This window comes from Empidonax traillii, unplaced genomic scaffold, assembly GCF_003031625.1.
Source record: "Empidonax traillii isolate 1590-97213 ecotype Southwest subspecies unplaced genomic scaffold, ASM303162v1 scaffold8:size5222938, whole genome shotgun sequence".
NCBI lineage: Eukaryota > Metazoa > Chordata > Aves > Passeriformes > Tyrannidae > Empidonax > Empidonax traillii.
In genome coordinates this window covers 3,377,397-3,391,350 of record NW_020955201.1, presented here as the reverse complement: position 1 = coordinate 3,391,350, position 13,954 = coordinate 3,377,397, and the positions used below count along the sequence as shown (strand labels likewise).

The 13,954-nt window shown below is 42.2% G+C and overlaps 1 protein-coding gene across 1 annotated transcript; it reads right to left on the bottom strand.

The window, feature by feature from the left end:
- Positions 1-510: 510 nt before the first annotated feature.
- On the bottom strand, positions 511-13,686 carry ENC1 (ectodermal-neural cortex 1). Its single transcript, XM_027883253.1, has 3 exons — positions 13,490-13,686; positions 7,079-8,891; positions 511-3,622 (listed from the first exon to the last, which is right to left on the bottom strand). The coding sequence occupies exon 2, from the start codon at positions 8,877-8,879 to the stop codon at positions 7,110-7,112; it is 1,770 nt and encodes a 589-aa protein (XP_027739054.1). The 5' UTR covers positions 8,880-8,891; positions 13,490-13,686; the 3' UTR covers positions 511-3,622; positions 7,079-7,109.
- Positions 13,687-13,954: the final 268 nt, after the last annotated feature.

The following is a 13,954-nucleotide window of genomic DNA, read 5'->3' as shown; positions in this document are numbered from 1 at the left end:
AACAAAACAAAACCACACACTTACACACACACACACACAAAAAAAAAGTCCCACCACCCTGCATAAAAACACAGGATGAAAAGCTCAAAGAGCTTGGCTGTATGTAAGTATTATACAGAACAAGTGGAATGTCTTATACACAGCCAGCATTTTCTACCTTAAGAATAATTAGGAAGGATTCGAGATGCCTAATTCCATTTCGAAGTGGTATCAGGCACTAACTAAACTGTACTGCAAGCACCAACAAACTTGCATTTCCTGTTCTTAAACGTTTTGAGGCTCTCAGAGCTTTAACTGCTGAACTTTGAGATAAGGATCATAGTAACAGCAGCAGGACAGAACAAAGGGAAGGAAAGCACAGCTGAAGCAGCTTAAACCAAACCATTTAATTGCATGTTGTTGATGTGCTTTTCTTAAGAGGACATAAAAAGGACATTATAAGGGATTCAGAGCACTTAGGGGTGAGGACAGAGGGGAGAAAGAGACAACACTTGAAATAAACATTCTATGGAGAGGTAATCTCTAATAATTTATTGACCTTCAGTTTCACATTGTGAAAAAAATATGAGTTTTACAAAATCTTAAGACGTAGTAGCAAAGAACATACACAATTTTACTTCTTCACTTGCAGAGTTTTCTTTTAGCACATGAACCACATCTTCAATGGTCAGGAAATTATTCTGTTCTAATCACACTTATTCCGACAGGTGTCAGACGTATGGAAAAGGGGCTGCACAATTATACCAGAAGAGGAAGGCTGTCCTTTGTTAAATGTTTCTATAGCAACCAGCCTGCAAAATAAGAGGAACCTCCCCCTCTTATGCCAGAGGTTTTGTGTGCACTTCCCTGTGAACTGCATTTGCTTCCAAGTGTGGGGTGCTTTACAGGACTGGAATGGTCAAACAGTTAGCCAGGATTCCCACATCAATTCAAAGAGCAAGAGGCTAGTGTATTCCCTGCAGAGGCAGAGGCCCACCCTGACTTCAGCTTCCTTCAGCCTACACACAGGAATTAACTGAGGACTTGAAAGCAGACCACAACTTTGAAAACAGCTGCAGAAAATTCATCCCACTTTTGGAGGTTCCATAGGACTACAAACCACATTTCATAAGCTAAATAGATAGACGCAGGGCGTCCACCTCTGGACTCTAATCAGCTTGACAGAGCATACAGGTCTCAAAGCTATATATCCTTATTCAAAGAAGGAGGCCCCTGGGGACCTGGTTCTTTACTTCCTTGTATCTCATGTAGCTGCTAGTGCCTGGGGAGAGGACAAGCAAAGCACAGGAAGTCTGACTTTACGGCTCCCTTCACACTCCTGACAGTGATCCACAAGATAAAAGGCAACAAAAAATCAAGGTTGTTTGCTTCAACATGGCAACCTGTGCAAATACAGGGATATAGAACAGAGATCTACCCTATCTGTTTTCCTATTGCTTAAAGGCCATCTAAGGGGGGGATGAGGGTGGAGAGGTTGTGGGTTTAAACACCTTTTAAATCTATCATCTCAAGGAATCAGTTTAACCAACAGAACTAGAATTTTATCACATCTAGCTCACCTTTTTAAAAAACTAGGACCTCACCTTTTTAAAAAACTGTTAATGCCTTCACTAACTAATCAATGTTCTGTCGGCATTCACAGGACTCCAAATACTTTATTTCTGAAATGTAAGTCTACTCCAAACAGCAAATCAAATGTAAGGCAGCACAGAGAAACTTCCAGTGACCAATGTAAACACTTTCAGATGACAAAGCTTTCACAAATACAGCAATATCACTGTCACAGAGAGAAAGGCAAGCATCACCAGTGTGACTATTTTTGTTTTGCATGCACGCATGCAGCTGTTTACTTACACCACAGCACACACCAACCATGTTACTGAATGTGCCAGTTAAGACGGGCTTCAGAAACATTTAAAAAAAAAAAAAAAACAAACAATACAAGACATGCTTCATTACAGGATCTGGCAAAGAAAGTACCTGTGAAACACAAGCTTCTGAAATTCTGAAGAAAAAGAGTAGTTTCATCTCTGTCTAAATACCAGAATGATAAGAAACAATTTTATTTAAAAATCAGAGTTTGGTTTCTCAGGATTGCATCTGACACTTTGAGTAACCAAGTGACTAATGACACACCTGGATAAGGAAAATAAAAAGCAGAAGAGTTTGAGGGCTTTTTTTTTTTTTAGAGGTTTGAAATTCATCTTTTATCCCCATAAGAATTTTTCTAGAGCACTTGCATCTTTGACATCTGGCCACTCAGATTACCATCTGAGATCCAGATGGATGAGGCAATCCAGTCAGTGCAAAATTGCTGCTCTTTCTTCTCCCTTTTTTAAAGACTTCATCACTAACCTATCTTGAGGTTTGTTTGTTTTTATTCTTGAATCACCATTCTCCACTCCTTCATGACAATGTGACTATATTGTAGGTAACCCTTCTCCAACCCAATAAATAAATAAATAAGTTTGAACAATGACTTCATCTGGGCTGGGTATCCAGAAGCTCTTCCACAGTATTTGCATTGCAATTGGGAAGCTGCACAAAGAGAGAATTGCAAGAGACTTTGGCTATTTCCAGATTAGAAATTGAAAGGCATGACCAACAAATGAAATGTTGCAAGGACACCATCTATAAGACACACCACATGCAACCTGGGAAGCTGGTGGCCTGAGAAAGTGACCTCCATGGCTTCTTCCCTTAGTACATGTGTGATTTAAGATCCTGTCTTATAATCCTTCCATTTCCAACTGGAAAGCCACTCCTCCCTCCCACCTCCAACTGTTACCCAACAGTTTTCTTCCTTTGTGCAGCAGAGCAAGTCAGCAATCACAATATGTGCAAAACATACAATTCACACAAGTCCTTGCAACATGAAGACAATTGCAGGCATTGTTTCAGCATGCAAGTACTGAACAATAAATAACTATATCTACAACAAGTAACAAAATAGGAGTAGGACAGTTTGAACTACTTATAAATACAAGGAAGAATAGGAACAAGGAGTATTGGAGGGATGTAACTTTTGTTCCCCACTATTGCAAAAACATTTCACCACTGGACTGTTCCTTACGAAGCACACAGGGTAATGCAACACAAGGTCTAAATGATGCTGTAGGCACTGCCCACAGACAAGTACTCTCCAGTCAGCAGAGTTCAGCAGCAATACTGCTGTATCCTCAGTCACAGCAGCATCTTGCTGTTTCAGACCTGGCCTGCTTCTCCTCCAGCTGACATTTCAAACAACAGCAAAGAGAGGTGACAACCATTTCGAATTTCACATAAAAATAGTGGAGTCCATGGAAATTGAGTGCTGCACGATGCACAGCTCAGAGAAGTTCTGTCTCTTCTTTCTCGCCTTTGAAGGACTGATTAATATTGGCATTAATCCACAATTATTAACACAAGAACCAGAGCACGGGTTTGTCCATTCATATGTAAACCATGTATTGAAGCACTGAAGACACGTGGGTATTTTTCTCCCATTCCTTCATGTCTAGGTTGTATACTTTACAAGATGCAGAGGATTTTCTTCAAATGCAAGAGATGCCAAACGATTCTTCATTAAAATCACTTCTCCAGATCTGAGGTTCCAATTCTCTTCTCCAAACAAAGAAGCAAACTAAAAGCATGGGAAGAGGTGGGGGGAAAGAAGAGAGAAATTACTTAAAGGGTTTTGCTCCAACAGTGTACAACAAAGTTTTTGTTACATGTCAAAGAAAATCTAAAAGCTAGGCTTAGGATACAATCCAGTGGATGGGTTTCCCTGCTCACCCTAAACCTCAGTGTTCCTTTGCAATACCCAACTACTGATAAATAAACCAGTCAAGAACATTCTTCTTTAAGGTCAGATTTGGACCTAATTATTCTACTAGCCTTATTCTGCAAACCATCCTATTGACCCCAGAAAGACAGTTTAATTCTTTGGGTATAAATTCAATCATTTGAAACCTAAATCAAACTGACTCAATACAGTTCAATACAATGGGCTCTGCATTCTATACACTTCAACATTTTTATATTCTCCCAAAATCTTGAAAGTTTCTGTATTTGTTTTAAGCAAACATAACCTTTTTAAACTTCTCTTCCACAAATACCCATATGAGGATGTAGTGCAAACAGATTTTTCTATCTCTGGGCCAAAACAAACCTGGTTGGAGTTAAGCACAATAGATGGTGAAGATGTCTCGCCTCAATACCTCCATTCACCTTAACAAATTCTGAACTGAATTTATTCACAATATAGAAAGGGCCATTCAATTCCCCTACTTAAAACATATCTGATATTCATTAGAGCAGAATTCTGCCTCATTTCTTTTTACATAGCAATGCACTATGCATCAATAATTCCATCCTAGAGTACTTTATAAAATTGATTATTCAATGAGAAATTCAGTCTTTGGATGCTGAGACTGTGCTTTGCTTTTTTACTGTGAAGCTGTATTGAAATGCCAGTTTCTAAACCATCATCAGAACATCACAGTAATTTCTGACAGCACTGCTAGAATTTTAGGAGGCAAATCCTACTTCATTACAATGCAAATGAGTTCCAGTGCACTCACAGATCCCTTGAACACACCACATCTCTCTCAAGATGCCTAAGAACAACAGAGCACACTCACAGGAAATAACACAGCCCTAATAAACCCCGAGCATCCAGTGTTTTTGCAACTGTGGGCTATTTTTTATGTCTGAAAAAGGTCTCCACACTTAGTGTTGATTAGTCTTTTCTAGACGTTCTTCAGCATAGCATGCAACTCTTCCCACTGAAAGAGACTATCAACACTGAAGTCAAAACAGTGTTCCTTGTCCTACGATGAACTTTAAAATATTATAAATAATTCCAAAACATAGGGGGAAAAAAGCCTACTCAAAACTCCCAACTTTGAGGAACTAGACAAAGCACACTGAAGTCTTCCTAAAAGCTGTCAGATTGGGGCCACACAGCACCATGAAAACAGAGAGTAATCAGAAGTAATTTCCTTTTTGTCCCTCCCACCCACTGACAAAGCAGCAGGAGTCAGTAGGAAAAAAATCAACCTACTTGGTGGATGAGCACAGAGCACTGAGGAGATTTCAGTCAATGGCTACATTCGAACAGTTATTTCTTGTGCTAGTTAAGCCAGTTATCTTGTGTGTTAGTGAAGTTAAAATGATGGCTTTTAACAAGGTACTGCAGAGTAAAGGAAAGCTTTTTGCACCGTTATATTGTAAGAACTCTTTTTCAAAATAAAACACTCCCTCTCATGCACTGTAAACTTCAGAACAATTAAGTCAGTCTCAGAAGAGTAAGTCAATATTTTTCTTGGCACAGACCTGAGTCCAGGCATTCAGTACTGCTGCTCTGATAACACTGAGAACTGCATAAAGTCAGTAATAATACAAAGTAACTGAAGACATCCAGACATTGTTCCCAGCTAAGGAGGAAGCTGCCACACAGATTTAAGGGCTCCCATTTGCTGGCTGTCGGGGCAATTACTGCCAGCACCCAGGACCTGGTAAGTCTCAAGGGTTTGCCCTGCTTTCCCAAGAGAAGTCTGGGAAAAACAAAGCAAGTACAGGAGAGGAGAGAAGAAAGGGTAGTGTCTTCAAAATAACAATGACTCCAGACAAAAGCACCTGGTGGCACAACACAGCCCAATTTCCAAGCTGAGCTGCTGCTTTGCATGGGCCCACCCTTGTATTCTTTACTCAGTCAAAGCTCCCAGTCAACTGAAACACAACTGCAAGATGAATCTTCAGTGTACCACAGAGAAATCAATGTCATGACTACCCTACATTTCTTGGTATATACTTCTGTCTATACTGCTTTAAAGACTTCGGGGTTTTGCATTTACTGTCAGAGTCAGGCAAATGTCTACTGCTGCAAAAAAACACCAAAAAAACCTAAACCTCAATTATCTGTCCCAAGAAGAAGACCCTGGAGAAGTCTTTATAAGCAAGCTCTTCTTCCTATCTTCTGGAGAACCTCAGTAAGTCTGAACTTTTAGTATAACAGAGGCAGCTTGTTCAATTACTGCAACTGTATTTGCCTTTTCCTTCATCAGTTCACTGTTCAAATCTGAAACGAAATTACCATTTACAGGGCACTGATTATTTAGGATCAAGCACACGCTACATTTGTTAGACTGGTGGTAACTGATTTTGTACTAAAGCCTCGATGGAAGAGCAGGGGATAAAAGCAACACAACACGCATGGGAGTCTGCCAGATTTGCTGCAAAATACACAAATTAATAGTGAAAATTTTCTCCCCTCCTCCTAAAAATAAGAAATGCACAACAACCAACCAAGCAAGTCCAAATTCAGGCTTGCTTGTGAGAAGATACAATGCTGAAGTTGCATCTGGTAAGAGCTTGGCCCATTATGTATAATTAAGTTGTTTGGGAACAGTGTGCAGTATAGACTGGTAATTATTTCAGCCAGTATTAATTATAAGTCTTCCTGACACTATATCAAGTTCGACATATATGATTATGAGTATTTTGAAGAAAATCTCTATTTTAAAGGATAACAGTGAAACAATTGTAACCTTAGTCCATGCAGATGCAACCATGCTGCCCTGGTGAGATGGAAAATTAGGCCTGAACTGCCTGTAAAACACCTCAAGACAGCAACGTTCCCAAAGGTTCCAGGCTGTTTGCCTGGAAATTTAAGTGAATTCACTATCAGGCTTCAGATCAGTATTTACTATACCTTTTTTGGGTACTGTTAGTAGGTACAGAGAGACTTAGTCCCTGTCATCAGGAAAAAAGCACTGAAACTTCGTTAGCATGTATTCAGCATTTAAAAGCAGAGCAAGAGTCAGTTTTCTGCATTTCCCCACAAGTTGAAAATGTTATTTTTGCTCAGTCTTTTACTTTCAAATCATGCAGGAAAAGGCCTTGTAAAAAAAAAAAAAAAGGGTGGCAAACTACTTTCAGCATCTGGCTTTGTCACAGACATGGTGCCTGGCTTACAACAGCCCATAAACAGCTGTAAAATTGGATTGAACATACCCACCTCTTCTCAGAGATGCTGTTGCTGAAAAGCTTTTTGAAAAGCATTATTACAGTGAAATTCAAAAGTGCTATTTCTTACCTGATAATTTGTAATTGCAACATATACACAATTAGGAGGGGAGGTGCTTCCATGTGCTGACAAATGCCGTGGGAATTAGTGAATAGGGCACAGTTGTTATGCTGTTCCATACATCTAATGTGGGATCATAACAGTCCAGTGTTTTGCACCTCTGAATGCCAAAGTAGCCTCCAACCACATACAATTTGTTTCCAGATGCCACTGCATGGCAGCTCATTCGCTTAGCTGTCACATCTCCTACCTTAGTCCATTGGTATGCCTCACTGTTGAATTTGTAAGCAGAGCATGCAGAGAATTCAGTATCTCCACCCATAATAAAAATCTGGTTACCCAGAACAGCTGCAGCTGTGTAGCGCCAGGGCTGAGGGCAGGTGGCTGGTACTGTCCATCTGTTTTCACACTGATCATAGCACTGAACTTTGGGCAGCTTGTCGTGGCTAACGCTGGTACCTCCAAAAGCAAACAGCTTCAGCTTTGCACTGACCACAGCTGCATTGCTTACTCCCTCTCGCAGTGGGGCAACCATGGTCCATTTGTTGGTCACAGGGTCATATTGTTCTACTTGCTTTAAGGATACTGAAGGGGAAGCTGGAAGGCAACCAGTTGCTGCAGTGTGTCCTCCTACCACATACAAACAGTGCTTAAGCTCAGCAGAGCCATGCCCAAACCTAGCTACCAGCATGGGAGCAGCCTTCGACCACTCCTCATGAAGGGTGTCATACACCCACACGTCTTTGGAGACTCCATTTTCTGATCCTCGTCCCCCAGTGATATACACTTTGCAGCCTATCGCACAAGCACTGAACTCTTTCCGTGGACTTGGTATATCAGCCTTTGGAATGATCTCTTTTGCCTTTTGATCCACTAGATACAGCTTGTCACACATAAAGGTTTGGCCACCCAAAAGAAAAAGTGAATGGCCTGTTTTACGGGGTCTGGCACACAAGCTAGTGACGACTCCATCATTCTGTAAGATCTTTAACTTGCATCTTATTGATTCTTCTACAATCTCCTTGCTTTTCTTTTGCTTGGTGATAAGTTCTTCCATGGCCACATTCTCCATAAGGTATATGGCTGGCAAGAGGGCCAGTCTCACTGTCTGCAATAGCTCTGGCAGGTAACAGTGACGCTTACTCAGGTCATAGTTGACCCAGTTGATAGCTGATTCATACACCAGCCTTTCATCTTCAGTTTCTAATTCTTCACTGGAAAGGAGCTGCACTACCATGTCTTTTGGTAGCTGGAGGAAGTCTTCACTTTTACTGATACTCTGGAAGTTGCTAAGGCACATCCTCCAAGAGAGCTCATACAGCTTGGTACACTGGTGAGCATCCGACAGCAGCAGCATGCCAAGACAGTTGGTGGGGTGGAGGTTTTTCTCCAAAAATTCTGCACAAGCATCCCGAATGTCCTGAAACTCCAGCATGTCACCAGCCTCCAGCAGTGACTCTGCATTCTCCTCATTGATGATAACCCTGGAGGAATAGGCATAGTCCAGAAGAAGCTCCAACACTTCTGGGTGAATCGAATTATGAAAGTTGACTTCACTGTCCTGGCTCTCTTTCAGTCCTCCGCTGAACATTGCTTCAAAATAGCGGCTACAAGCAGCTAGAACTGCTCTGTGGCAGGGGAATGACCTGTTCCCAGCATGGAGAAGTACATCTGTAAAGAGACGCTGCCGGCGCAGAAGGTTCAGGTGAGTAAGGACACTATCAGCATAGGATGACTTGTGGAACAAGTATATGTTTATGGAGCCAGTACTGGCCCTAGACTTCCGATTTTCATGCATGCTGACTGACATTTTCTTTCACACCTACAAAGAAACAAATAATTTGTAAGATAAATAAGTGTTAAATTCATTATTACTTTACATATCAAAGAGTATATCTATTATTCACTATGAGGGAGAAAAAGCCTTAATTTATAGCTGGGTGGACAGAGAAATACAGCTACCTTTGACATGTGTTTGTTTTTTTGTAAGACGAGATTCATAAATGACATAGTCTAAATTTGTTGCCTAAGAGCAGGTTTATCTTGGGAAACCTGATCTCCAACTTTCATAGTAAGCAAGTCAGAGTAAGAAAAGGAACCAGGACTGATTTTCTCACCCTTCCCCAACCTAGACCAGCTGATTCATTACATACATACACATGCACATGCTTGAAACATTCTCCTGTACTGAATCATAGCAGGAAGAGCTACCAGACAGAATACCTAAGGAATGTCAAAAGCTGCAAAGGGAACAAAAACCTACTAATCCCATTAGGAAGCTTCCCTTTGGTATAATGATTCCATATGCAACAGCACAGAATGAAAAAAAAAAAAAAATCTAACCAACTCAAAAAGCTAGTATCAATCATAAATTTAGACTTGCATAACCGTAAAAAAATACTAAAAGTAAGTTTTACATATTCCATCTTGAACTATAGCTGCCTGCTATAGTGATACAGCACATACACAGGCAGAGTCAGCAGAAAAAACGTGTTTTAACTACCAGCTGAAGTCACTGAGACACTGCCTCTGAAGCCACCTGGAGAGTCAGGTACTCAGCAAGCAAGCCATTAGTTCACTCTCAGGTTTGGAGAAGGCATAAAACAGAAGACATATCCTATCCTGCTCTATTCCTAACAAATGCAACGCTGTTCAGTTCCTTTTTAGAAGTGAATATTACTGTTATGCCATGATATGCAGGTCTGTGTATGATTACGGCAGCAAGTTTCCAGATTCAATGAAGAATCAAGCCAAAATGGTATATAGGGAAAGGGGGGAATACCGGCAGCAATATAAAGCAAGTGGTCAAAAAGTCACAATGCAAATAATAGGAGATGAACATACAGAGCCTAATGCTAGCTGTGACTGTGACCACTACTGTAATAATGTCACTTCTCTCTCTTCAAACTGCAGAAAAAGCTCAGAGAGAGACAAGAACCAAACTTGACTAATTACTATTATATTTGCATGCCCGGAGTCCCTTTTACTGCACCTTCAAATGACAAACTGGGCAAAAGTCTACCTGAAAAGTGTACAATGCCCAAAGTCAGAGCATCACCTGGGGCCACTATAATGGTTTTAACAGGTTTTTAGTGTGGATATACTTTGCTCTCACATGGACATTTTTATATTCCTGAGCATCTTTAAGCAGTACAAAATTCCATTCCCACATTTCATGCTTCTAGATGATACAAGAGCTTTACAAGCATCAAAAAAAGCATGTTTAATACATATATTTTTCTAGATTCATATGACCAGAAACATCAACAAAATTGAAACTACTGTGATTAATTTGGGCAGCGGATTCCATTTCAGAACAAGCAATCTGTGTATATAGAACATGCAACACCTGCAGATTAACTGCAGCATAGCCCATACCATCCTCCTTGCTATCTCTCCCAATGTGTTGACTAACTGATTTGTCATATTGAACAGCAAGTTTGTGATACACCTTTTCCTTCAGTTACAGTAAAAAAAAAAAAAAAAAAAAAAAAAAAAAAAAAAAAAAAAAAAAAAAAAAAAAAAAAAAAAAAAAAAAGCCCCTAAAACTAACATAAATCAAGGAATAAAGACATGCCTTACTGTAAAACTACCATAGCCCATCTCCTTTAATTTGAAACACAACTTGCCTGATGAAACTTAACCAGGATTGAAAAAAACAAGCAACAGTGCTCACTCCAAAATCCTCAACAACAGGGAGGAATCCTATACATCAGAGCCACAACGCAGAGTATCTGTCTTACTCTACCATGCAGAAGTCTAGGAAGGTATTTTACAAATGCTCCCTAGATGAATCTATTAAATGCACTAACACTAAGCACAGAACAACTCAAGGCAGGTGGTATACCTTCAAAAACATACCCTTTCACTATGAAAATTAAATTACCTTTAACGCAATTGTATTGTCTGGGGGAAAAAAAAAAAAAGCAAACAAAAAACTTAGATGGCATTCAAGGATCTTGAGCACCAATCTCAGACTAGTATTACCCACTTAATCTATAGCCAAAAATATGATACTGATTATATACCCATTAAAATTTGCTGGAACTGAAGGATTTTATAGAGAGGGTCACGGCCCGAAATACTAGTATACAAACAGTTTGAAGACACAGATAGGAAGGTGAACCCTTTAATGTCAACTTTTTGAAACTTTTCCAGGCACTTTCCTATTTTAAATGCTATTAGGATGCAATGCAAAGCATTAATTGGATCTCTCCGGGTGGGTTTTCCTCACACTGAGGACCTACTCCTGCACGGTTTCCTCATCAGGGAGCAGGTTGGGAGCTAAACGCCCCACTGATCTGGGACAACAGAGTAACTGGTATCTGAAGATGCTCATTGCCCCTCGCCCTCCATTCCAATTAAGTGAATGGGTAGACACCACAGTCTAGGCATGTCAGGATCTCAACGAAAACACAGGTTCTCTTCTTTCCCCCACATACTGGGGGAATTCAGACTATACTGAAAACTTCCTTTCATCATGCACATATGGTTCAGAAACAGAGCAATAAAGTTCACATCAGAGGTAGCAAATATAGCCACTCAGATTTTTCACCAGGCTGTGTACTGCTGTGAGCATCACTTGTTCAGCATCATTCAGAATGAGCCCCTAACCACAACAAAAAAGAGGTAAACATAAAAAAAAAAAAACCACCCGCAGTTCTATATACACTGGAGACTAGTGAAGTACAGACCTTATGCAGAGGGGAGAAACAGATCATTGTGTGTAACCCAATCCCACCCACAGCCATAGAAACAAATACTGTCGTAAAAAATTTATTTAAAAATATATATACGAGCCACTCTAACAGCTACTGAATAAGGCACTCAGCATTTCACCCCACTAAAATATAAGACTTGGTCTCTCAGTGAATAGAACTTGCAGATTTCATATATGCTGGTCTTGAACTGTTCCTGTAAGACTGCCTTTATAATCACAGTGTCGTCTATTGAGAGGATGATACAAACAGAACAAAGATACATATCTACACATATCTTTTTCCTCCACTGTAGTGCTGATATGAGTTCACACACGGACTAGTCAAACAAACACCCTTACAAGCAATTATCATCATTCACTAACAGACAGTGTTCCTGTAAATGTCCTTTTGCAGTTTCTGGCAGTTAGCTCAGTCCACAATCTTAGAAGAACATTAAAATGTATAAACCACATCTCCAATTTCTCTCTTTTGTGCTGGAAATTTTGCAAGCCTCAAACACTTCAGCAAAGGTAATTTACATTGTGAGCAAATGTTCATCTTGAGTAATACGAATCAATTCCCTTCAGGTACTTTTTTCCTTAGAAATAATAATATTTGTATGTAAAAGACAAGAAGTGGTCAGTAAATTATAGATATAGATTTTATCTAGGAACAGAGGTTGAACCAAGACTTTGATTTATCATTACACTTCAACAGGTTACTTGTCACAGCAGCCCAATAGTAAACACTACTTTAAACAACACGCTCCTTGTCCTACTTAACAACTCTGCAGCATGCAGGTCTCAGCCCAAAATTTAAGTATTTTCAAATTACTGACACCTCCCTGATGCAGGCTTATTTTACATAGTGGTTTTTCTTTGGAATTAGTGAAACCGCTGAAAGAGAGGAAATCTACCCATCGATGTAACTAACACCGCTTTCAATTGCTAAATCTGCACCGATACTATCAGTTTTGCAAAGCCAAACCGTGACCCTGCCGAAAGTCTTCAAACTCAGTGACTTCCTAGAACCTGCACCGAGATAGAAAGCAGAACACGCTACTCCTGCTAGGAACGCATTACAGCTCACCACAAGCAGACAAAGAAACGCAAATCTAAACTCCCCCCAGTTCGCTCCATCAGAACGCCTAAATCACTCCATCTCTGAAAAGAAACTTGCAGGGTTTCTTCCCAACCCGATAAAAAAAAAAAAAATTAATCAGCGCGAGAAGCTAAAACGCATTTAGTTTCCTTTATAGAGCAATAACCACGTGCAAAAGTTTCTGTGCCGGCGCAGGGAGAGCAGCGCCGCAGCCAGTTCAGGGAGCAGCGAGGCGCTCGCTCATTCCCTTGCCCTGCCTCACGCCCGCTGAGGGATGCTCCGGACCTCCCGGGGCCCCAAGCAGGAAGCTGGAGCCCACCGGGGAGGCTACCAGCCTTCTCAACAGGATCCGACACTTTCCGAGGGCAGCCGCATACTGGAAACAGCAACGTCCACGGATGTCCCCCCCACTGGCCTCCCAGCGCCCCGCTGCCTGCGGAAGGGGTGATAGTGCCTGGCGTTCCGGTCGGGACGGAGCAGGGCAGCCCGGCTCCGGCGGGAGCAGCACCGCCGGCAGCGCAGCGGCAGCCCCGGCCCCGAGCACGCGTCGGATCTGCCCCTTCGCGGCGCTGCCCACCCGCCTCCCCTGCGCTGCTCCCGCTCGGCGGGCACCTCTTACAGCGGCGGCTCCCGGGCGAGCGCGGAGGTCCCTGGGCGGCGCAGCACCGTGCATGGGAGGGGAGCGCGGCTCTGCTGGCTCGGCGGAGCCGCGGAGGGGCAGGCGGCGGGGCCGGGAGCCGCGGAGCGCCGGGCGGAGCGGGTGCCGCTGGCCGGAGGCGGGCCGCGATGGGAGGGCGGGAGGTAGGGAAGAGGGACGGAAGGAAGGAAAGAAGGGGCTGCTGCTACTGCTGGCACAGCTGGCCGCAGCTCTGCCCCGGCGGCGGAGCAGAGAAGCGGTATATGGACTGGGGGCGGGGGAAGGCTTTATGCAAAGCGTGTGAGTGACAGGCGGGGGAGGGACGGCAGGACGAGGGCAGCGAACGAGTTGTCCCGGCCCGCGGCGGAGATGGTGCAGCCGTGCACGGGGCTCCAGGACGGCTTCCCGTCTCTGAGCGGTCCCTGTCCTGGCCGGGGCAGCGAGGAG

What these genes read in the sequence shown, in the direction of transcription:
- ENC1 (XM_027883253.1), bottom strand. Translation starts at nt 8,879, where the DNA reads ATGTCAGTCAGCATGCATGAAAATCGGAAGTCTAGGGCCAGTACTGGC.